Source organism: Elephantulus edwardii, unplaced genomic scaffold, assembly GCF_000299155.1.
Source record: "Elephantulus edwardii isolate Elephantulus edwardi_28Jun2011 unplaced genomic scaffold, EleEdw1.0 scaffold00176, whole genome shotgun sequence".
Classification (NCBI taxonomy): Eukaryota; Metazoa; Chordata; class Mammalia; order Macroscelidea; family Macroscelididae; genus Elephantulus; species Elephantulus edwardii.
The window spans coordinates 5,232,224-5,257,022 of record NW_006399926.1 but is presented as its reverse complement, the minus strand read 5'-3'; the positions used below and the strand labels follow the sequence as shown (position 1 = coordinate 5,257,022).

The following is a 24,799-nucleotide window of genomic DNA, read 5'->3' as shown; positions in this document are numbered from 1 at the left end:
GTAGAGAGGGTTTCTTTTTCTAAGTCATCCTGTGAGGCACAGCTTAGTTAGGGTGTGGCTAGACCATTCTGTGGAATCTCCCACCATTCTTCTGCCTTGGAATCACTCCTAGATGTTGACTGAGTAAACTTTCTGACTGGCACCAGGCAGAAGAGGTAAGCAGAAATAATTAGAAAGAAGGCCAGGACACAGGTGTAGATCAGTCCATAAAATACATATATTTATTGTACAATTATCCACCAATGGATTGGATTTGACTCATACAGGTCCCCTAAAGGGTGTCTCTGCCCTTCCACATTATTTTCAGCACTTGAGAGCTTCATTGTAGACCATAGCCAAGGCCCCCAGGAAAGTGACATATTCCTGGAAGTTCACCTCCTGATCCTTATTCCGGTCCAGGTCATCCATCAGCTTTGCAATTTCAGCATCCTGCAGCTTCTAATGTATCAGAATGGGAAATCCAGCCTCAATAATGGTAAGAACCTTGGATCTTCCTCTCTCTTCCCACTGCCTCTGGTCTGGGGCACTTCCTCCAGCCCTTCTTCCCCATCTACTCTCTCTCATACAAGTGGCTCTATACTTGGTGTTTTCTTGGCATGGCTTTGGGTATACTTCTCTTGGGGCCTGCTCTCCACTCAGGGACCATGAATATCAGCCTGAGAGTGTCCCCTACCCCCTCAGGGAAGTGAGTTCACTGATTAGAAAGGGACAAGGACCTCAAAATGTGGACAAATGTGAATCAGATGCACATGACCCTCCCTGTCTCCTAACTCTGTTTGTGAAGGGCAAGCAGGATGTCTGGGGAGGAGGTCCACTCACTGAGCCAATGGTCAACTCCTTCTGGATCAGCTCCTTCAGCTCCTTCTTGCTCAGGCTGTTCTTGTCACCCTCTTTGCCGGAGTATTTGTGGAAGATGCACACAAGGAGGCCAATAGCCTGGTCCAGAGGACATGCCATCGCTGAGGGCTAGGCTGGGAGCTGGGGACAGAGAGGCTGGTCAGCGCCCAGAGAGCCAGTCCCTGGACAACAGGGAAGTCTTATTCATCCACACAGCTCAGGTGTTCTATCCCCAGGACACAACCAGCTCCCTTTGACCATTCTGCCTGAGCCACTGAGGCAGGAAGCAGCCCAGGGACTGACGGGGAGTTAGGAGGTGGATTCTGGGGCCCAGAGATCAGTGTCCTGAGGGGCTTCAGGAGAAGCAAGTCCAGGATTTCAAGCCCCTTGATGCAAAAGTGAGGCCTATCCTGGGGAGGGGTCCAGAGGTGATGTCCAGGGGAAGCTGGGGAGTATGGCCGAGGAAGGGGTAGCAGAATCTGCACACACACAGCTTCAGGGAACTACACTGACACACCCTCAGGCACATCTTCCCCTGTGTCTGAAGGGCACACTCGGGGGAGCCGCCCCATCCCCCGATGTCTTTCCACTGAGCCAGATCTGTGACCCGCTCACTTTGTGCCCCAGCCCGGAGTGCAGCCCACCGAGCTCGCTTGGCTCAGGCTGGGGAAGGGCAGGAGGGGAGGTGGGGTGAGCTCTCACCGTGAGGATGTGGATGCAGGGAAGTCCGCAGGGAGGTGACCAGGCGGGCCGGCCGTGGGTGCAGCGGCCTTATAGCGGCCTCTGTCCCAGAGCCGGCCCGCCCCTAGCCCGCCCCGCGCGCAGAGGACACAGACACCACACCCAGCGCGCCCGAACTTTTCCACGCCTCCTGCCCGGGGTGGGGGTGGGGGGGCGCTTCGAGGCTGGAGACGAATGGTGGCGCTTAGTGGACGGATAGGGACAGTTATGAGGACAGTGATTTAGGATTTTGCTTGATGGCCCTCGCTGAGTTTGCAGAGGAGACACAGGACCGGGTGGAGCAGGGCGCTGCAGGCTCGAGGTGCTTTCTCCCCTGCTGCCCCGTGCCAGAGCATGGGTGTGATCCGAACTCGTGGCCTCAGTGTGTGGGGAGGGGAGTAGGAGCGGAAAAGGCTGCCCTCACAGGACGTGTTCACAGTCAGCCCTCCATGAGGGAGAGGGGGGCAGCCAGTGCTCCACAGGATAGTTTAAAGGCTTTTTAAAGGCACTCACGCTCCATGGAAAATTTCTACCGCTCCCCCTCCCCCCCCCCATTGGAATTCCACTCTGAAAGCCTTTGGCCCATTAATGAGCGCACACACACGCCTGAGCCCAGCACTGTAGGCACCGGTGGATATTTACCCTTGAGTTAAAGAGTTTCTCAAGATTCTCTCCTGAGAAGAGTTTGACTGACGCAGATGAGGGGAGAATAAGAAACACTAGACCCCAGAAATGATAGGGAGGGGTGTTAAGGAGGAAACAGAAAAAAGGGGGAAGAATTGGCATGGTGGCCAAGCCAGATTTCCCCTTCTAACTGGTCCCTGGAGGTGGCCTCCTGTGAGCAAAAGATGGAGTCAGACCGGCTAGTCCACAGCCGCCCCCAGGGACCACGCCCCCGCTGCCCCCTTTTCCCTCTTTGTTCAAGCATTTTCTATGCGTCTCTGCAGCCTTCCAGGAGACAAACAGAAAACTGAACCAACTTCCTTATTTGGCAGGAGGGTGAAATGAAGCTGGGTCAAGCTCAGAGAACTTGTCAAGAACAACTGTCAAGAAAAGGGGTGTGAGTGGCGCCTGTCAAGAAAAGGGGTGTGAGTGGCGCCACTTAGCTGAGCCCACTCAAGGAGAAATCCAGCCCCTCCCAGCCAAGGTGGGTAAGACACCTTCCGAATCAATCTCTACGTGCCTGGGGTGGGGGAAAAAAATCTTTATTTCTTCTGCTGGAATGAAAGGCTGAAGCAGACTCCCTAGGGTGGTAAAGTAAGGTCAAGTGCTAAAGAGGGTCTGTGAGTGCAAACCAAGGGACCCGTGTACACACGGTGACAGTGAGAGGAGAGGAAGCCCTATCATTTATTGTCCTCCAAGAAGAAGTCGTTGTAGGCCATACACAGTGTGGTCAGGAACACCGAGTACTCTTTGAAGTCAATCTCCTGGTCGCTGTTCTTATCCAGGTTCTTCATGAGATCGTCAAGGCTGCTCTCTTTCATTTTCTAGAAGGGTCCAGGTGGAAAGTCAGAAACTCCTCCCAAACCTGCCCAGCCACTGTATAGTCTCATTCATCCCCCAGGGAGGCAGCCCTGGGTTGACCCCCAGCTATCCCATAACTGCCCCCAGGAACCATACCCCAGCCACACTCTCTTGGCCACTCCTACACCAGCCCAGGACCTGGGGCCAAGCACTGCTTTGTGACCTGGCTTCCAGATGTCAGTGAATTACTTTAGGAAGACTAAGCCAGCCATGCTTCCCTTCAATGCCTTTCCCCTTTCAGAGATATCATTTAATAGACTTTATAATCATATCTAATAAAAATGGCACTGTCAGTTTGAAGACTAAGGTACACCTGATCCAAGCCCATGGGCTTCCCAGTTACTTGCTGTGCATCTGAAAATTGAACAATGAATAAGGATGACAAAAGAAGAATCGATGCCTTCGAGTTGTGGTGTTGGAGAAGAGGGTACTGAATATTTCACGGACTGCCTAAAGAGCAAGCATCTCTGTCTTGGAGGAAGTATAGCCCAGGGTGCTCTTTAGAGGCAACGATGATGAAACTCCGTCTCACGTGCTTTACACGTGTTGTCAGAAGGGACCAGTCCTTGGAAAAGGACATGACTTTGGGAAAGGTGGAGGGTCAGAGAAAGAGAGGAAGACCCTCAACAAGATAGAATGGCACTAACAATGGGCTCGAGCATATCAGAGACGGTGAGAATGGTACAGGATAGAGTAAGGTTCAGATTCTTTGCTCTTAGAATTGCTATGACACCTAACAACAATTGTTGGAGATTACCCAAGTCCTATTTATTCGATGCCCTTCTTAAAGAGTAATTGAGAATTGGCCCAGGCAAGACATTACTGCATGAGAACAGTACAATGTAGAAGCCCTCCATCTCTCTAAGCTTACAGGAGAATCCATACGGAGGCCAGACCTCTGTCTGGTCCCCTGCCTTCCCATCCACTGGGACACAGGGCCCCAGAGCAGGACAGGAAGAAAACACAGACAGGAAGATGTTGCCATCAGCCCCAGGTTTTCCACAGGAGACAGAACACTGGGACACAGAGATGGAAACAGTGTGGTGTGACGTGATCCTTATCCCCATCCTGGGCTCTTGTTATAGGCAGGCCCTCCCCTAGGTCTCAGTCCCTCTGTAATTAGCCCCTACTGGGCCCACAGCCCCTCCCACTGCCCTCATTAACTCCAGAGTGCTGAAAGCCTAGCATGAATATAGAAAGCAGAACTAGTGATACCCACACTTGCTTCTGTGGGCATAGAAGTAGGCTCAGGGGAACTCTTCTCTGAGGAGACTCACCAAGGCTTCGGATGTGGGGTGATGGGTGAATTTCAAAGGAAAAATGATGCAGAAGCCCAGCCTAGAATTCCAGCTTCCTTCTCATTAGCCAATGTCAATGAATACATAATATATCTGTAATGGATTGAATTGTGCCCTCTCAAAGTACGTTAGAATCCTAACTACTTCCCTGTGGATGTAATCCTATTTGGAAATAGGGATTTCTTTGTTAAACTCATCAGATCATACCTAAGTACAGGGGCAGGGGTGGAATCTAATCATTACTTCTATGTTATAAGAAATTATTAGACACAGAAGCAAACAGGAGAGAAACCCTGTGAGGATTACCAAAGAGTCCTGGGACCTCCAAAGCTAGTGACAAGGAAGAAAAGCTACGTGATTGAAACTCCTTTGAACTTTTGGGCTCAAGAACTGTGAGAAAATTGGACCAGGAGGCAGTCGTCAGAACAGAGCAAGGAAACACAGCATGGTTCAAAAGTGGGAAGCATGTGCGTTAAGGATGTGTCCTATCTCCATATCTTTTCAATCTATATCAGGAAGGCTGGGGTCTATGAGGAGAAGTGTGGCATCAGAATTAGAGGTAGACTCATCAACAATCTGCGTTATGCAGATGACACAACCCTGCTTGCTAAAACTGAGGAGGACCTGAAGCTCTTGCTGCAGAAGGTCAAGGACTGCAGCCTTCAATATCAATTGAAGCTCAACATCAAGAAAACAAAGATTCTCACCACTGGGCCGATTGGCAGCATCATGATAGATGGTGAAGAGATTGAGATTGTTGACAGCTTCAGTTTGCTTGGCTCTACAATCAACACACTTGGTACCAGCAGCCAGGAAATTAAAAGACTAATTACATTCGGAAAGTCTGCTATCAGAGACCTCTCCAAGTTACTGAGGAGCAACGATGTCAGTCTGGAGGATAAAGTGTGCCTGATCCAGGCCATGGTCTTTGCAATTACTTGCTATGCATCAGAGAGCTGGACAATGACTAGGGATGATAGAATGAGAGTTGATGCCTTTGAGCTGTGGTGTTGGAGAAGAGTATTGAATATACCACGGACTTGCTAAGAGAACAAACAAGTTCATCCTGGAGAGGGTGAAGCCAGGCTGCTCCTTGGAGGCAAAGATTCTGACATACTTTGGACATGTTGCAAGAAGGGATCAGTCCTTGGAGAGGGATGTCATGCTTGGGAGGGTGGAGAGACAGCGCAGGAAAGGAAGACCGTCTATGAGATGATTTATTCAGTCATTGGGGTAATAGGGATAGGTAAGTCGGAGACAATAAGATTGGTAAGGCATAGAGCAGGGTTTACGGCTGTTGTACATAGGATCACTATGAGTGGCAGGCAACTCAAAGGAAGGCACACAACAATAACAACAAACCATCAACTAAGGTATTATCTGAGTGTTGACTTTCTTAATTATAAAACTAATATCTTTGATACCTGATGGGCCCCCCTGTGTCAGCACCTCCCTCCTACTTCTCCATCTGGTTAGAATCTGTTCTGTTGCTTTCCTGCCTTGTGTTCACTAACAACCCTTGTGGCTCTGTGTCAGCGCTATCTCAGAGCTTTGGACAACCTATCAAGTCAGAGGAGACTTGAGCAGGGTCATCGCCCTTGGGTTGTGTACTACTCCACCTGCCCAGCACGGATACATTCACCCCCCCCCCCCCATGATTCCCTGTGCGTGCTCTGCCACCAACGAGCAGCCTTCTCTTACCACCTTGTTCTTCTCTAAGCCCTCATGCAGGTGAAGTCCCACCCTGCAGACCCAGCCCCACCTCCTTACTAGCTGACCTTCTCTGAACTCCTTTTGGTGAGTCCTCTCTACCTCATTCCTAGTGGAGCACAGACAGCTAGAGCTGCATGTGCCTGAGATGTCCACCCTCTCCACTTGTCTCTTTCCAAACCTTTTGACTTGAAAATCAAAACCCTGAGGGCAGGGATGGGCATGCCTTTGCATGAGGTCTCTAAAGAGGCAGAAGCCCCGCCTCCCACCTCACAGCCACAGGCTGCTGGCCATGGGATTGGTATTTCCTCTTTTCTGCTCTCCCTTCCCTCAGGCTGCCACAGGAAGCACCCAGACTTTGAAATGAGAATGAAAGGAGAGTCACTTACCTCAGCAAGACATAGCTCATTCTTAATCAGCTCCTTTAGTTCCTTCCTACTCAGGGTCAGTTTGCTGCCCTCTCTCCCAGAATATTTGTGGAAAGTGGTGACCATGGTGGTCAGGGCTTTCTCGAGAGGAGTCTCCATCACAGTTTGCAGCTCTGGAGGATGAAAGAAAGGTCACATCCTTCAGGAAGCCAGGCCTTGTGTTTCTGCCCACCAGGGAGAGTGTGTAGAACTGTGGCTACAAGAAGTTTCCTGAGTAATGCCAGCGGAGTGGAGGTGGGTGCAAGGCCCTCCCTTAAAGGACCAGAGGCTGGAGCCCATGGTGAGACCAAGGTACATCAGCCAGTGCACTCAACTGTGTCAGAACACACGATGGCGAAACCAAGGCAAACTCTGAAGCAGCCAGAGCCATATGGCTGGCTAACCACTAAAGTTGACTGTGGATTTTTCTGTGTAGGATATACTTGTGGAGGTGAAAATTTAAAAAAAAAAAAACAAACCAGAGAGTGGGGAACAGAGGCAGAAGAATGACGCAGTGACCTCCCTCAAAAGAATTTGATGGAAAAGAAAATGATGGAGCACATAAAAGGTCAGGATTTCTGCCCGATGAAGAGTGGACACTGGTTTCCAGACAGATCCCTCGTGTTTGTTATCCACCTTTGTCCCAGTGTCTGAATGCCTTGATATTAGGGTGTGTCCCATTATAGAAGTGGAAGGCCAGAAAGAGAGTCCAGGGGCTGGAACTGGGATGGGAAGATAAGGCCTTAGCAAGAAGCAGGGGAGAGGCAACTGGACTTGTTCAGCTGGTTTCCAATCTCAGGCCCAGAATCTGCACATGTGGACTGGCCAAGAGGCCTGGGGAGTGGGCTTAAGACATCTCCCGGATCATTCTGAGACTTCTAACCAGAGATTAGACATAAATGAGGCCCTCGGTTCCTCCAGCTCAGTCACTCCCACCCCAGGGAAGAGACAGCCTGAGTTCCTGTGACTCAGACTCAAAAAGCCACTTCCTCCTCGGGGAGAAAGGAGACAACACCCAAAGAATTTGGGGGCTGCAGGTAAGTGCTGCGGAGGATTTGAGCAAGAAGACAACACTGCCAGCCAGATCCTACCTGCAGCTCTTGACCTGGACCATCATTTACCCCCCTCCCCCCGAAACGTGTGCTTCTCCTGCCTTAGGGAGACTCGGCCAGAGCAGGAGGCTTAGAGCATGTGCAGGAGCATTCCGGCGGATCTGATCCCTAGTTCCATCCCCAGAGCATTTCTCAGGAAAGGTCTGATAACCTCCGTTCCACATACTCAGTCCATTCCTCTCTTAGCCTCATCAGGCCAGACCTCCCTTTGTGGAAGATCACAAGGCTTATCACCTCTGCCTTCATAACCCAGCTTATCCACCTGATGAACCAGAAGATGAGAAAATGAGGACTCACCAAAGGAAGGAGGGAGCCCAGAGAGTCCCAGCCACAGAAGCAAGCTCCCTCCCACTGCTCTTTACCTTTATTCCCTTGCTTCTGTCCCCAGGAAACCAGGGACAAGCAAGGGCCAATAGGAAGAGGGTCAGGGCCCAAAGGAGAACCTGAGGTCACAGCCTCCAGGGATGGAGGTGAGGAGAAACCCCCTCTGTCTTCTCATCTTCCTTGTTTATGTACAGAGAGGATGGGGCAACCTGAGTTCATCATGACACACAGATCTTTGGTCCCAGAAACATTTTCCAGCCCCAAAATTAGAACTCACAATCTGATGGGGAAACCTAGCATAAAAGATGCAAGTCAGGCTGCCAGGAAGAAAATGCAAGGTGTCTCCTCCTCATGCCCTAGACCACTTTGACCTCTGAGATACCCCTTCCCAGGCCCCTTACTCCTACCCCAAGAGCAGAGCAGGCACATCTGAAGATGGAAATCAGTGGAAAGGTAATTTTCTTGCCAAGGTCATGGTCAAGGTCATTGACTTGTGCAGAACATGAAATTTTTAAGATGCCTTAAATTAATGATTTCTTCTAAACCTCATTGATGTTCATAGGAAAGAACTGTTGGAAATTCTCGGAGTGAAAGACTGAGAAGCAAGAATTAGGGAAAGAATTGAGGAAGGATGAGACCCTAGTGATGGGATAGATCCCAGGTTTAGAACAGTGCAGATGGGCTGAGGGGAAAGCAATTCGGACATTGACTGTGACGAAATCAGGGGCTTAACAACTAGTGGTTGCCACAGCATCACCCTATTTCTCTCCATTGGCCCTCATGTACCCTCACCCTCCAGAAGGTAGGGCTAGAAGGCTGTGAAAACTTGTTGCCAAGCAACAAGAGTTTCTGAAGTAGAATGATGCAGGAGGAGGCTCAGGGGAGGACACTCCCAGGGAAGACTAGAGGAGACTGAAGTGGGAGGGGAAGGGAGAAGGAAAACGTTTTCCTGGACTAAAATTCTACCCAAACCCTGAGGGAATGTCTGAGTCACTCACTGTATCCTTCTGAACTTAAGAGAAAAACAGTGTGATGAGTGGAAGGAGGAAGAGCTTGAGAGGTCAAAGGGACAGCCTTGCCTCTGAACTGACCCCTACTCATCTCTTCTCAAGGTCTACCGTACCATGTTGGTACAGTCTTAAGATCTAACCTCAATGCTGCCCACTGCACCCTGAAGCCCACTAGCCTTTAACCTACCTTAAACAAAGCAACTTTATTCCTGATATTTTCAGGGAGGAAGGAGAACCTCAATCTGAAATTTTGTCTCAGGATAAGCATTCGCTTCTGCCCGCATCTCCCTCATTCCCATCCTAGTCAGTGTTTTCCACCCATCTTTTCCATTGTCCTTTTCTGAAGAGCACATGATTCCTAATTGGGAACAGGTTTCATCCCATGGGCCTCTGGGGCAAGGACAGTAGATTGGAGAATGCTTGTGTTCTCATGCTGCTGCAAACAGCCCTGTCTCTCTCCATATCATCCTCTCTAGTACAGCTTAGTGGCAAGGAGTTACTCTGCCAACCCAGAGGCTCACAGTTCAAATCATCCAACTACTCCGTGGGAGAAAATGGGCAATCTCCCCGCATGATTTACTGCCTCTGAAAAATCCCCTAGAGGGTCAGCTATGTGTTGGTTCCAACTCAAAGATACACAACAACACAGTGCATTGCAGCCATGGGCTGTAAAGAATTAACTCCTGGCTGTTCTGTGAAGCCACTGAACTGTAAGGGCCAGCCTGAGAATCAGCCCTCCTTCCCATCACACTGGCTCAGGGCCGACCTCCCACACACAAGCTCTAGCTTCACTACTCCCTCTCCATGACTCAACCCTTTTCCCTTTCCTCCTTTGGGTCCCCAGGCACCCAAATTCTTTTCCAGACTCCAACCAGGAGCAGATGTGACCTTCAAACTCATCCCAGTCTCAGTTAGAGGTCCTGCCTGAGGAAGGGAGAATGAGCTGTCTAAGACCCCACAGCTAGGCATTCCAAGCTTCTGGTGGCCCCTTTCCCCGCCTTCAGCCGCATCCAGAGTCAGCTCTGTTCCCTACACACACAAACACCCACACAGTCTCCGTTATCCCCACGCTCCTCTCCTGCTTTCATTAATCTGCTCCTCACAAAACTGCACCACATCCCACTACCACACCACAAGTCTCCATCTATCTTCCTGCCCTCCCCTCAGCCCCGAGAGCCGCTCAGATCAGCAACTTCAGTTTCTAAGAATCTTTATTGAATTTGCTCAGCATCATGCACAGATCTGGAGGGGCCAGGATGGGTACAACCCCTACAGCCAGCAGAGGCCCCCGAGCACATAGAAGAAGTTTTCATTTCTTCCGTGGCTGCTTATCAGGGCAGCCTTCAAAGAACTCGTTACACATCATGGCGATGCAGGACAGGAAGACACAGTACTCCTGGAAGTCCACTTCGTTGTCCTTGTTGCTGTCTAAGTTGCTCATCAGTTTCTGGAACGCAGCTTCATCAGTTCTTTTCTACGGGAGGAGAGGTTACAGGTCGAGACTAGAACCAGGTTTCCACTTCTAGCTCAGAGCCCCAGAGGCTCTCATACCCACTCCTTCAGGGTCCCCAATCTTTGGAACTCCAAACTCCAGGGATTAAACTATGGTAAGAGAAGGGTATCTTTAGATGAGGAAGAACTTGCTGAGTGCCTGGGTGCTATCTATCAGCTGAAAAACAGGGCCACAACATCCTCGCCCAAAGTTGTCTTAAGAGTCCAATTCTTTAATGTGTAGAGGGCATTGAGTTCACCTTAATGGTGGTGGAAGAATTTTGACAAGGATGGTGAAGATGGTTGCACAATCTGAAGAATGTGATCAATGTTACTGAATTATATGCAAGAAATTGTTGGATTGACTGTGTTTTGCAGTATATATGATCACTAATTTTAAAAAAGTGTTCAGAAGACTCTAATTAGGTAATGGTCACAAAAGCAATATATTAAAACAGTACAAAGTCTGACAGAAATGGAAACTGTTAGCATTTGGTCTATAGGGATATGTTGCTGTTGTTATGTACCATGGAGTTGAAATCAACACACAAGGGTTGAGTGTCTGCATGAACTGTCACAGTCATAGAAGGAATAGAAACTCAGAGACTGTCCGTTGCTGTAATGGTAACAAGACATAGTCTCAGCTGCAATCTCAGTTCCGTGCCCTGACTACCACAGGGAGTCGTCCGGTCTCTTGTAGCTTCCACTTTCCTTCCAGATAGGTTAGTTATGTAACAAGTACATAGTCTGGCCCACCTGCTCAGCAAGCTTCCAAAAGCAAGAGAGTGACAGCGTGGGAGTCATACTGTGTTTCTGCCCTCTGCCTGTTTTCTCACTTCTTCAATTATAACCAATGGTATATCGTTTCCAAGAATTTTTAGACAAACCCTTCCCCTAGCGAGACTGTCCTGGGGCATCCTCTTAGACAGCACTCACTCACCCCTAAGAAGCTGGGGAGCTCCCGGGTCAGCAGCTCCTTCAGCTCCGACTTGTTGAGCTTGAACTTGTCGCCCTCTTTGCCTGAGTACTTGTGAAAGGTGGACACCATCACATCCAGGGCCTTCTCCAGCGGCTGTGACATGGCTGCAGTCAAGATCTGGGGGAGGTGACAGTCACAAAGGCTTGTCTATCCCACTTCCAGCTGTGTCTTCACAATGTCCCACCCCACTCCCCACCCTTCAAGGACCCTTTAGTGAGACTCTGCTATCAAGATGCGGGCTGTGGGGAAAGGTGAGCTCCTCTCCTGAGGGTGGAAGTAGGTATGTGGGGCAGGAAATGTGTGCAGGGCTCAGGGCACTGGCTCTGGAGATTCAAGCCAAGTTCTCTGGGCCTCCCTCGGGTAGTGCCTCAGACAACAACCTTTTTCCACCACTCTGGTCCATTCACTCCCACAACAAGCCACAGCCACCCCGCCCTAGCCCACAACACTGGGGCTGGGCGTGGTCCCTGGAAGCTTGCCCAGGGCCCGGCAGCGGAAAAAACCAGCCTGGAGTAAGGCAGGGCAGGACAAGATGGCACACACAGGGGTTGGGGGCAAAGAGGCCTGGGATGTGCAGCTCCTTGCAAGGCTCACAGGGCACCACCAGACAGAAGCCCAGCTTGATTTTTACCTTTGTTCAGTTTAACCACACCCAAGCATGCACACATAGTATGATCAACCCAGCACAAACAAGTCAACATGCATACGCCTAGTCTCTCTCTTTCACACACACACACACACACACACACACACACACACACACACACACTCTGCAACAACAGTGCATGCAACCCTGCATCTCACTAACCCCGGGGTAGCTCAGGCCCAGCCTATTACACCCTTCTTTCTGTGGGTTTGGTTTGTGTGTTGGTTTCTTTTTCTCCCTCTTATACCCATAGGAACACACATCTCTCTCCCACCCCAGAGCCTCTGCATCAGAATTACACATCTGGATCCATTTAGCACCACTGGCCTCCACCCATTCCCCCTGCCCTGGAACCTTCACCTGACACCCCTTGCATGCCAGTGAGGCGACCACAACTCACCAGACCAAAAGACAGGAAACGCTGAGGAAAAGTCAGGGCTGGGGAAAGAGCAAAGTGGGGGAAGCCCTATGGTCTGACCTATTTATACCCTGGTCAGGCCCTGCCCATGGCAGGGGATGGGGGAAGAGTGGAGACAGCCCTCTTACTGCGGGCTGGTGTGGTAAGAGCCACAGCCCCCTCGACCAGCCCAGCCTAGAAACCGAACTTCCAGTCCTGGGCAGGCTCAGCTGGGCAGTGGGTGAGCACAGTGGGCACAGGCACCGCCTCAGGTGGGCAACACATGGTGTATAGCCCTCTGCCCCAAGTTTAGGAATCTCGTGAGAGGAGCCCATTTTGCACTTGCTTGGTTGCTAGGTACCCTCCCCCCCACAGCTTTTCTGCTAGCTGGTGGAACAACTCCCTCCTTGCCCCTCTTGATGGTACAGACAACCCCACCTTTCAGTTTCTTATAACTTGAGGAGAAGAGAAGGGCTGGAGGTCCCAAAGGGAGTTCTGCCTGATGGACGGAGATGGAAGTCACAAATGAAGAGGGGCAATGGGCTAGCCCAAAAGAGGCTCCGGGAATGGCCCAGGAATGTCTGTGGAGAACAGTGAGAGAGTGATGGTGTGGGGGGCAGTGACAGCATAGATGGCAGTGACGGTGTGGAGGGGCAGTGACGGTGTGGGGGCAGCGACAATGTGGAGGGGCAGTGATGGCGTGGGGGGGCAGTGACCATGTGGGGGACAGTGACGGTGTGGGGGACAGTGACATTGTGGAGGGGCTGTGATGGCATGGGGGACAGTGACAATGTGGGGGGCTGTGACGTCATGGGGGGACAGTGACAAAGTAGATGGGCAGTGAGTGGGGGGCAGTGACAGTGTAGATGGGCAGTGATGGCATGGGGGGCAGTGACAGTGTGGGAGGCCATGATGGTGTGGGGGACAGCGACGGCGTGAGGGGGCAGTGACCATGTGGGGGACAGTGACGGAGCAGGGGGCAGTGACTGCGTGGGGGGCAGTGACGGCATGGGGGGCAGTGATGACGTGGAGGGGCAGTGGAGGCGTGGAGTGACAGTGACGGTGTGGGGGACAGTGACGACGTGGAGGGGCAGTGGAGGGGCAGTGACGGTGTGGAGTGACAGTGACGGTGTGGAGGAGTGGGCAGTAAAACCTGGGGCACAAGGAATGATTGGAGGAAGCTAGAATTTAGGGGTAAGCTGCCAGGTTAGCAATGATGGATCCATTTTGAGGTGAAGTGAGATTGTACCAAATAGGGGAGTTTGAGGTTGAAAGCTAAGGTCCCAAGGTGGGGTGTGAGCTTAGGAACGGAGGTGACTCCGACCCGCCCGGACCCGACCCCAGGGAGACACTCTCCTCAACTATACCTTCCCCCTCCAACTCAGGCCATCTTTCAGCAGGCTGGGAGTGGTAACTGAGACACCTTAATCCTATCACTTCTGCCTTCTGGCTCCCACACCCCAAGGCAAAGAGCAAACACTCCTCCAGATGCCACACAGCCCCACCCTCCTCAGCACATCCTGTCAAGACTGAGGGAGGTCAGCTCTTGGGTCCCCCAGGAAGCTTCAGCGGTCCTCCCTCTCTCTGTGACAGCCCAAAGTGGTTTTTCCATCAAAAACTCCAGAGAGAGATCCTCTTCGTCCTCCCATCTTTGGCAGGATTGCAAGTGATCCCATCCTCCTGCTGGAACCTTGAGCCCTTTCCATTTACTGTGGGGGTCTGGAATTATCCTGGGGTCCCCTGGAAGCTCAGGGCTCCTCCCTTCAGTCTCCTTTCCTCCAGTGGAAAAGACCAGGGAGGAGCAAATAAAAATCTCTTCAGGACTCTGTGCGGAGGCCCCAGGGTGTCCTCTCAGAAGAACCAAACCAAGTCCAGCAGAAACCAGTATTTTATTAGGACTTAAGGGGCCCCATGGGCCCCTTCCCACCCCTGGTTGTAGGAACCTACACTTTGCTGGACCTTCACCTCCTTCAGAAAGACCCCTGACTCTTCCCACCCTGGCCCACAGGCCACAGGTAGGAGGAGCAAGCCTCCGTGGGCAGGATGAAGCCAGTCGTCACCCCACCATTCACTAGCTGTGCATCCTTAAAGAGGGCTCCCTCACGTCTCCGTGGCTCATAGGTAAATTGGGTTTAACATATCAGGAGTGAACCTAGGGGGATTCCAGACTGAAAGGGGTACAAGAGAGAGGGCTGGGAGGGATGTGATGGCCTGTCCAGGACCATCTCAGGGGCAGAATTGGAGCAGAGCCCTGACTCCAGGTCAACTGTCCCTCTGGAGCAGAGGCTACTGGGAGCAGGGGGGCTCTGGGGCACAGTCTTTGAAGTACTCATGGCAGTAGACACAGAGGCAGGCGAGCGAGCGCACGTACTCTATAAAGTCCACCTCGCAGTCCTTGTTGGTGTCCAGCACACTCATTAATTTATTGTAGTCACACTCCCGCAGCTCCGTCTGTGCAAAGGAAAGGCCAGGAGAGCAAGGTGAAGAGAGAGGAAGAGCTTCACACATTCCTTTTCCTTCCTCCCCTCCCAGATGGTCTCGCCTCATCCCACCCCACACCCCTTCCGAGGGCCTGTCTCAGCCTACCTGTAGCAATAATGCACCATCTTTTCAACGCCCTGCCCAATTCTCCATTTCACATCATTTTTTGAGCACCTACTATGTGCTATGCTGCTGAGTAGCTACCATGTGCCAGGCACCCCTCATTCTCTCATTCAAACCTCCCAACAACCCTGCAAGGCAGCAGATGTGATTATTCCGTTTTACAGATGAGGGAACTGAGTTCTGTGGCACGTAGGTCCCTCTCCTGTTAACTCCATGCAGTCTAACCTCCACTCCCCCGTCCTATGTTTATATTTGTTGTCAGGTCTCTCTTGCCCCTATGCTGAGTGTGCAAGGGGGGCGGGGGGTCTCTGAGGGGCTCACCGGGGTCCAGGAAGCCATCTCCTTCTCCAGCAGCTCCTTGAGCTCCGCCTGGCAGAGCTTGTGTTTGTCCCCAGAGATGCCTGCATAGCGCTGGAAGGTGAGTACGATGGCAGCCATCGCCTGCTCCAGGGGGCTGCACATTCTCACTGCCACAGAACAAGGGTGTGACCCACAGCAGAGCTCCACGCCAGCCTACCCTCCATAGTCCCCCCCAGATTGCCCCCAGGCCACTTTAATCTCCACCAAGCTTTGTGTCAGCAGCTACCCCACCTCTGAGCAGCCCTCCCTGGCCTCACCAAACCCCAAACCAAATCTACATCCATGGAGTAGATTCTGGCTCATAGCATCCCTACAGGACAGAGGAGAACTGGTTTCCGGAGCTATAAACCTTTACAGAAGCTGACTAACACTCTTGTCCGGAGGGGCAGCTGGTAGGCTTGATCAGCTGACCTTTCACTTAATAGCTAAGCCTTAACCGTTCCGCCATTAGGGCTCCTTCTGACCACACCAAACCAAAATCCCTCTGGTTGAGCCAATTCTCAATCTTGGTGACCTTCCATTCAGTCTCTGAGACTGAAAATCTCTCCATGGGGAGTCTGACCACATGGTCCCTCCTAATTCATCTCACTAATGCCTCTGAATGTCTGGATGTAAATCTCACTCCCTCCTTTCACTGAAAGCCTCTTAAGGACAGAGTGTCTGTCCCACCCTTTTACTCTCCCCTCATTGAGGGGCTCTCTAAGGACTTTCCATTCTCTCCCACTCTGTCGCAGTGCCCTGGGCCCAAAAAGGGCCCTGTTCCACTCTGTGCCATCCCGTGAGTTATAGCCCATGGCCCTAGACATCTCCTCCCTTGACCCCCAAGGTCCTTCCCTGCCAACTTGCACCAGAAGACCCTTGCCTAGCGCTACATTGTCCTCAGGTCCTTGGAGAAGCAGAGCAGTAGAGTCACGTCTGAGAGGACCCCTTCTGCCTTCCCACCCCTCCTCCCTGAATTGAGAGATGCTGTGATGAAGGGGAAGCTACACTTCTCCATGCCTCTCCCTGAGTGTGATAATATATCTCAGATGCCTTAATTGTAAAATGAGATTAATCCTGCTCAGTAACCCAGAGGGCCATCTCCAGCATGAATCACCCTGGCCTGCCCACTCTGAGGCTCTCTTCCCTGACTCAGGAGTCTTGAGACAGAAGACCATGCTCAGTTAGAAGAGAAGACCTTCCTGGACTTTCCCACCGTCCCTCGGCTCTGGCTCTCTGCTCCCTCCATACTCCTGGGAGGAGGACTCCAGCCCAGAGAAACCGTGAGACAACAGGAAGATGAGAGCTGTTTCCACGTGAGCCTAGTGACTCACACCCAGCTCCCCCGGGAGTCCTGCAAAGCAGAGCAGCAAGGCACGTCAGATCGCCTCACCCTAATGTCCCCCTCAGCAAGGCCCATTCAAAAAAGGCTAGAGAGGAGAGGAGGCAAGGATGCCCCCAAAACTAGCTGGGTTCTGACTTTGGCAGCTCGTGTATAAAGCAGGTCATCCAGAAACCCTGGAGAGAACAGGCCATGATCTTAGGGACTAAGGGAACCTGGGATGTTCAGCAATGCCCTCCTGGGCTTCCCTCAGCCTGCCTGGCGCCAACTTCAGCACTGTTCCAGAAGCTGGCTGCCCAGAGACAGGTTGGGAATCCTTGGTTCTTGCGCAGGCCTGGCCTGTCTCAACTCGTCCCCAGGAGTGAAGCAAAGAAGCGAAAAGGAGGGAGCGGGAGCTGAGATTAACACCACATTCCTAGCCCAGTGCCCACACCCCCGGAGCCAAACCACAACTGTACACACTTCTAGCTCAAGAACTTCCCAACAGACAACCCCTCACTGCCCAAAGAAAGTCCCCCCCCCCAGTAAGTCTACCATGTCCGGCTGCCCTCACACCATCAGTCTCTGCTGTGGTCATCCTCCTGCCCCATGTCCAGACCTTGAGCCAGGGGACAGACAGGCTACCAGAACCCCAGCACGGGAACCAGGACAGGACCACGGAGCTGACACTCACCACTGGACTGGCGTTTCAGCTATAGGAGTCCAAAGACTGTCCATCCCTATTTGTAGCCTCCCAAGGGAGCAAGGGGATAATTATGGGGGTGCCCAACTAGGTCAGCACTAGCGATGCCCCAGGGACTCCTTGCCGCCTTTCTCAGCAGCCTCTTTACAGCCCACCCACCTGTCCACGCATACATCAAAGGACCGGCTGAGGCCTCGGACACCACCCTCACTTGTTCCCTCTCTGTCCTCCCCCAGAGTCAGTAGCTGGGTGCAGCCTCCTGACCGTTTCCTTCAAATGTGGTTTGGAAGTCATGACTTGGGGTGATACATCCCCCTAGTCCTCAGCTTGGAGGAAGCGCCTCCAGAATGCTGAATGAGGACACACTTTAGAGAACCCCCTTACCGGACCTTCAGAAGGTTGAGCCCTCTCACAACTGAGAAAGCTGAGGCCTGTGAGACACCCTCCCTGCCTAATCCCTGCGTGTTCTTCAGAGTTTAGTCTTATTGTCTGTGAATGGTTCATTTCCCAGAAAAACTGTCTGTGTGATCTTGAGGCATAGGACGAAGATGTTCTCTTCCTGGGACCTCTCTAGAAGCGTGAGCTTGAGTTTCTTGTCATCTCTCACCCACCCGATCCCCACAAGCCACACAAATTAATCCCTTCATTTCTGCATGTTCTTGGGGACTATTTTCTTTCCTCCCCTGCTCTGTTAGGCACCAAGGCAACTTGCTTTGCAATCCTGGGGTGGGGGGGGTGTCAAATCCCATGGGGGTCAATCCATGGGGTTGGGTGGAGTTTCCTCTGACTTTGGGCTTAAATGTCTAGCCCTTGGGAATCCCAGCATGGTAGGGCATCTCCCACGTGTCTCTCCTCCCCGGGGAGCCCGAAGCTCACTCCGCTTTGAGAATTTTCAAAGCTGAAGGTCAGGTGCCCCTGTTTGGTCACATCCTGGGTTTGGCTTCCCCTTTGGGTTGTGGCCAACTCATTCCTTACCACCTTGTCAGTATGTCAGTGCTTCAGATAAGACTTTTGAAATTCATTCTGGCACTTTTAGTAGGTTTTAGCTGTTAGTTATTTCAAGAAATGAAAATCTTTTGCTATTGCTTCTCTGTTTTCTCCCCTACCTCTAAGCCTGAGAGGTTCCATTTCACAGAAAGAGAATACAAGACCCAGAAAGGGGGAGGGGAGAGAGGAATGGGCCCCAGACCTCTGAAGAATCCCTTCATGAGATCTTGCCCTCGGCCCCCAGCACCCAAAGCTTGTCTGGTCCATCATCTGCTGGAAGACAGCCCCGTGTGAGTGATGGGAGCGAGCCATGGAGGAAGTGAGAAGGCTGAGAAAGCTGTGATTAGCCCTGGTTTATAAGCAACGCATTACGGGGAGTGGGGAGTGCAGAGAACAAAGGACGGTCACACAGCAGAAATAGCTAACAGCCCAGACCAGCAATTAATTCAGATCTAGGTCAAGCTTTTAGTCCTGCCGATGACATCCCAGCTTTGCCCCAGTCATCTCTCTTAAGCAGGTCACATCACTCTCTGGGCCTCCTTTTCCTTATCTGTCAATGACGGAAGGTAATAATATCAAGTACTTCATAGAATTGCTATGGAACTTAAATTGTATTTGTACAGTTAAAGCTCGTAGAATAAATAGTGCCCAGCATACAGCCAAGACTCAACAAACTCTGAGAGGTTGATAAACTTGCCCAAGGTCACATAAGTAAGAGACAGGCTTTAAATCCATTCTTTATTCTTATAACTATTTAGAGGTACCCCAAATAGGCATGCAGGAGCTCTGGTGGAGTGGTGGTAAGGAGTTGCTCTGCAATACCAAAGGCACGTGGTGCGAGCCCCCACAATGCTCCGCAGGAAAAGGATGGGCCTTCTCCTCCCATGCAAGTAACTGCCTCTGAAAAACCACTGGAGGATCAGCTATGTGTTGATTCCAACTGAGGGCAAATCACAACAACAATAATAGGCATTAAGAAGCCCTAACATTACTTACAACCAGGAGAAGATAAAGTAAATGATCGGGATCTTCTAAAAATCAAATCCCTATGCACATCCAAAAACTTCTCCAACAGGGTAAAAAGGGAAGCCACAGACTAGGAAAAAGTATTTGCTAATGACATATCAGATAAGGGACTTATATCCAGAATTTATAAAATACTTGAGCACCACAACAAGATAAAGGTAAATAACCCAAAAGAAAAATGGGCACAAGATATGAACAGACACTTCACCAAATGAGACATTCAGATGGCTAAAGCACATGAAGAAATGTTCAAAATCCCTAGCTCTAAGAGAGACGCAAATCAAAACAACTATGAGATATCATCTCATCCCAGTCAGAACAGCAAAAGTTAACAGAACAGCAAGCAATAAATGCTGGCGAGGTTGTGGAGAAACTGGAACCCTTATTCACTGTTGGTGGGAGTGCAAAATGGTGCAACCACTATGGAAGGCGGTACGGCACTTTCTCAAAAAGTTACAAATAGTGATAGCATTTGACCCAGCAATTCCACTACTGGGAATATACCCCAAAGAGACCATAACTGACATCCAAGCAGATATATGCACACCCATGTTTATCGTGGCTTTGTTCACAATAGCAAAGAGTTGGAAACAACCTAAGTGTCCATCAACAAACAAGTGGATAGAGAAGCAAGCTGTGGTATATTCACACAATGGAATACTATGCTGCATGGAAAAGCAAGGAACTCATGCAATATTATTCAAAATGGGTAAACCTGGAGGACATTATGTTGAGTGAAGTATCTCAGTCACAAAAGGACAAATACTGCATGCTGCCACTGTTGTAAAACAGGACTGACGTTGGGGTTGGGAGAGACTGAGAAAGATGGGTTCAATAATGTATACTACATTGAAACAGATGAGGGAGAAAACTGTTTAAAAGGGATATGTGATTAGGTATTTTTGTCATGACAGGAGTCTAGAGTGAAGGCTACATGGTGGAGTGGACCTGGGGGAGGGTTTGTAAAACAGTGAAATAATTTTTCTTTTACTTTTCCAAGAGGGTAGTGTACTAGGGAGGAGGCTTGGGGGTGGAGAAAAGTGCAACAATGAATGAATGGAAATCCAAAGTCTCTGTAAATTTTTACTGAAATTAATAATAAATTTAAATAAAAATTAAAAAAAAAAAGAAATGCCCTGCAAGCCTGAAGCTGGGGGGGGAGGGGAAGCCCTAACATTGTAGGAAGCAACAGGTCATTACAAAGACAGAAGAGAAAGAAAAAAACCAAAATAGACATCAGAAGAGACTCCAAAAATTACACTAGAGTATCAAGAAGCCTAATCAAAGGGAAAAGATGCTGAAGTAAAAGAGCTGAGGAGAAAATTTCAAAGAGCAGCTCAAGAAGACAAAGCAAGATATTATAATGGAATGTGCAGAGAGCTGGAATTGGAGAATAAAAAGGGAAGAACTCACACTGCATTTCTCAAGCTGAGAGACCTGAAAAACAAAGTCTCAAGTCACAATAATGAAAGGTGCTATGGGAAATTTATTGAATGGCCCAGAAAGCATCAAAAGAAGATGGACGGAATACACAGAAGCACTGTACCAGAAAGAATTGACTGAAACCGAAAAATTTCAGGCACTGGGGTAAAAATAAGGCCCCAGGAATTGATGGGATACCAATTGACTTGTTTCAAATAAAAGCTGGAGCCCTGGATGCGCTCACCAGTCTATGCCAGGAAATTTGGAGAACAGCTGTCTGGCCAATGGATTAGAAGAGGTCCATACTTGTTCCTATTTCCAAGAAAAGTGATCCAACTAAATGCGGAAACTATCGAACAATATCATTAGTATCACATGAAAGTGAAATACTGCTGAAGATCATTCAAAACTGGCTAGAATAGTACACAATAGAGAACTGCCAGAAGTTCAAATAGATTTAGAAAAGGCCACGGCACCAGGAATATTATTGCTAATGTCAGTTGGATCCTGGCTCAAAGTAAGAGATACCAGAAGAATGTCTATTTATGCTTTATTGACTATGCAAGGACATTTGACTGTGTAGATAATAAAAAATTGTGGCTGACATTGAGAAGAATGGGAATCCCAGAGCACTTAACAGTAGCACAAAACCTATACCTAGACCAGGAGGCTATTGTGCAAACAGAGCAAGGGAGCACTGCACGGTTTAAAATTAAGAATGGAGTGTGTCAGAGCTGTATCCTCTCTTTATATCGATTCAATCTGTATGTTGAGCAAGTTATTCAAGAAGCTGGACTCCATGAAGAGAAATGTGGCATCAAGATCAGAGGGAGACCATCAATAACCTACATTATGCAGATGGCACAACCTTGCTTGCTGAAAGTGAGGAGGGCTTGAAGCACTTGTTGCAGAAGATCAAAGAATACAGCCTTCAAATGGGTTGCATCTCAATGTCAAGAGGGCAAAGATTCTTACCACTGACAAGCGTCATGATAGATGGAGACATGATTGAAACTGTCAACACCTTATTCTTACTTGGACCCACAATGAACATCCTTGGTATCAGCAGTCAGGAAATCAGGAGATGTATTACACTGGGAAAGTCTGAGATTAGAGATCTCTCCAAATTATTGAGGTGTAATGATGTTAGTTTGAGGACTAAGGTGCATCTGACTCAGGCTATAATCTTTCTGATCACTTGTTATACATCTGAGAGCTGGACACTGAGTAAAGATGACAAAAGAAATTGATACCTTTGAGCTGGACAGCCAAGAAAACAAATATCTTGGAGAGGATGCAGCCAGAGTCCTCTTTGGAGGCAAGGATGATAAGGCTTTGCCTCACATACTTTAGGTATGTTGTTAAGAGGGGCTATTCCTTGGAGAGAGACATGATGCTCGCAAAGGTGGAGGGTCGACAAAGGAGAGGAAGACCCTTGGCAAGGTGGATTTACGCGCTAACTGCCACAATGAGTTCTAGTGTGTCAGGAGGTGTAAGGATGGCACAGGATAGGATAAGTTTCAGATCTGTTGTTCATAGGGTCACTACGGGTCCTACTTCACTCAACGGCACCTAACAACAACAGGACATAGTAGTTAAAGTGTTCAGCTTGAACCCACTAGCCACTCCATGGGAGAAAGATGTAGCAATCTGTTCCTATAAAGATCTGCAGTCTTAGAAACCCTATGGGCAGTTCTGCCTGCCCTGTAGGGTCACTATGAGTTGGAATTGACAGCAGTGGGTTTGATTTGGAGTAAATTAAACCCACACTCTGGATTCTCTGGTTAACAGCAACTATCATGTATGCATGGTTGCTCACCAAAAAGGTTGGAAGTTTGAATCCACCTAGAGGTAAGGCACCTTGGAAGAAAAGATTGGTTATTAGCTTTCAAAGAAACAACCATTGAAAACTCTATAGAGAACAGTTCTCCTGCGACATACATGTGATCACCATCAGTCAGAGTGGATGAGACACAAATGGGTTGGGTTTGGGTTATATTAGACCCAGGGGGACATCTTGTTGTTAGGTGCCACCAAGTTGACTTCAGCTCATAGCAACTCCATGAAAAACAAACAGATTGAAATCTTGCTTTATCCTGTGCCATCCTCACTATCCCCATCATGTTCAAGCCCTTTGTGGCAGTCACTAGCCAGTCCAGCTCATTTGGGGTAGGTGACATTGTCCCCTCTTTTGCTCTCTACTTTTCAGTCCAGCTCATTTGGGGTAGGTGACATTGTCCCCTCTTTTGCTCTCTACTTTTTCCAATATAATGTCTTTTCCCAAGGACTGGTGCCTTCTGACAACATGCCCAAATTATGTGAGACAAAGTTTCACCTTTCCTGCTTCTAAGGAGCACCCTGGTTGCACTTCCTCAGGGATTGTTGTTGTTGTAGGTTTTCAGAGGAAGTTACTCACATGCAAAGCGATTGCCCATCCTTCTCCCACGGAGCAGCGCTGGTGGATTCGCACTATGAGCCTGTAGGATTGCAGCACGGCTTTGTTTACTCTTTGAGCAGTCCTTGGATGATGCCATTCTCTTCACCAACACCATGATTCAAAGATGTTGATGCCTCACGACAAAGGGCAACAATAGATTAAAAGGTAACACCATGGTGGAGAGATGATGAAGTGTCAACAATTTCATTTTAGTAGGATCCACAATCAACACCCACAGTAACAACAGTCAAGAAACCAAAGATGTCTTGCATTGAAAAAAATCCGTCGATAAGGACTTTTTTAATGTGCTGAAGAGCAAGATGAATCTGATCCAAGCCATAGTCTTTTTCTTTCTTTCCTGTGTGTACATCTGAAAGGTAGACAATGAATACGGAAGAGTGAAGAGTTGATTCCTTGGATTCTGGTTTGGAGAAGCATAGCTATAAACACAATAAAGTCATTCCCTGCTCCTTGGAGATGACAATTTAGTTGGGGAAACAGCAACAAAAATAGTCATATAATAGACAGGTGACCTAAAAAGAAAAATAAAGCAGAGCTATGAGAAGGAAAACAATGGTGAGGACTGAGTTAGGTGGTCAGGGAGGAACCCAGCAACCTGGCTCCAGAGCTCATGTCTTTACCCACTAACCTCTAATAGTTCAGAAGATTTCTAACCAAAGAATTCAATACAAGAATTGTGAAAGTGCTTTGTATCACTTGCTGTTACCACGGACACCAAGGCAGAGTCTCTTGAGTCTAACTCAGCAAATGAAGGCTGAGTCACCTTGACGGAGGGCAGGGAGAGGAAGTGGTCATTGTGTCATCGTGTGCAGCCTTCTGCCTCCATGAAGGGGAAGGATAGAGCTGTAACTCCTCTAGTGTTCAAATGTACCTTGTGGTTGAGATCTCCCTGTCTGATAGAAAGTCATTCCCCGATATCTGTCCTGCACCCCCTTTCTCGCATAGCTCTAAATGCAGGCCACACGAGCCATTCCTTCAAGGCCCACACAGAAACTATCTTCCCCTTTTCCCACTCCTGCACCATCCACACTCTCAGTCCCTCAACCCTGGACAATGGCCAATGTCCTTGGCCTCTCACTTTCCCAGAACTCCTCCTGCTGCAGATGTGGATGGAGCTGACTGCTGAGAAATGTGCATGTGGAGGATAAGGATCTCTCTCCTTGCAGGCAGGAGCAGGGGGAGGCTGAAGGAAGGTCGAGAGCAGGTGCTATCTGATCTGGCTGGGCTCCTTCAGCACTGACCCTCTTTTCTTTCCCCTCTTTCCCTGCCTCCTCCTCTCCATAATCACTACCATCTCCTGGGAAATGCACTGGCTCCCTGAAGATGAGGTGTCTGGTTCTGCACCTTGGTTAGAATTGAGAAGAAATGTCCTAGAGCTCTCAGACACTTCATATGTTTGTGCCAAAAGTGCTTCAGGAGTGGGGGTGACCCCCCCCAATCCCATAGTCACATGTGGTCAAGAGCCTTGTCAAACCAATTTGTCT

General features: G+C 49.6%; 4 protein-coding genes across 4 annotated transcripts; all 4 read right to left on the bottom strand.

The window, feature by feature from the left end:
• Positions 1-215: 215 nt before the first annotated feature.
• Positions 216-981, bottom strand: S100A6 (S100 calcium binding protein A6). Its single transcript, XM_006895885.1, has 2 exons — positions 820-981; positions 216-438 (listed from the first exon to the last, which is right to left on the bottom strand). Exons 1-2 carry the CDS (start codon positions 955-957, stop codon positions 304-306), a joined length of 273 nt encoding a protein of 90 aa, XP_006895947.1. The 5' UTR covers positions 958-981; the 3' UTR covers positions 216-303.
• A 1,919-nt stretch (positions 982-2,900) lies between these two features.
• Positions 2,901-6,622, bottom strand: S100A5 (S100 calcium binding protein A5). Its single transcript, XM_006895884.1, has 2 exons — positions 6,479-6,622; positions 2,901-3,044 (listed from the first exon to the last, which is right to left on the bottom strand). Exons 1-2 carry the CDS (start codon positions 6,614-6,616, stop codon positions 2,901-2,903), a joined length of 282 nt encoding a protein of 93 aa, XP_006895946.1. The 5' UTR covers positions 6,617-6,622.
• Positions 6,623-10,251: 3,629 nt separating this feature from the next.
• S100A4 (S100 calcium binding protein A4) lies at positions 10,252-11,514 on the bottom strand. The gene is made up of 2 exons (XM_006895883.1): positions 11,374-11,514; positions 10,252-10,416 (listed from the first exon to the last, which is right to left on the bottom strand). Exons 1-2 carry the CDS (start codon positions 11,512-11,514, stop codon positions 10,252-10,254), a joined length of 306 nt encoding a protein of 101 aa, XP_006895945.1.
• A 3,211-nt stretch (positions 11,515-14,725) lies between these two features.
• S100A3 (S100 calcium binding protein A3) lies at positions 14,726-15,522 on the bottom strand. Its single transcript, XM_006895882.1, has 2 exons — positions 15,381-15,522; positions 14,726-14,906 (listed from the first exon to the last, which is right to left on the bottom strand). Exons 1-2 carry the CDS (start codon positions 15,519-15,521, stop codon positions 14,742-14,744), a joined length of 306 nt encoding a protein of 101 aa, XP_006895944.1. The 5' UTR covers position 15,522; the 3' UTR covers positions 14,726-14,741.
• Between the last annotated feature and the right edge of the window lie 9,277 nt (positions 15,523-24,799).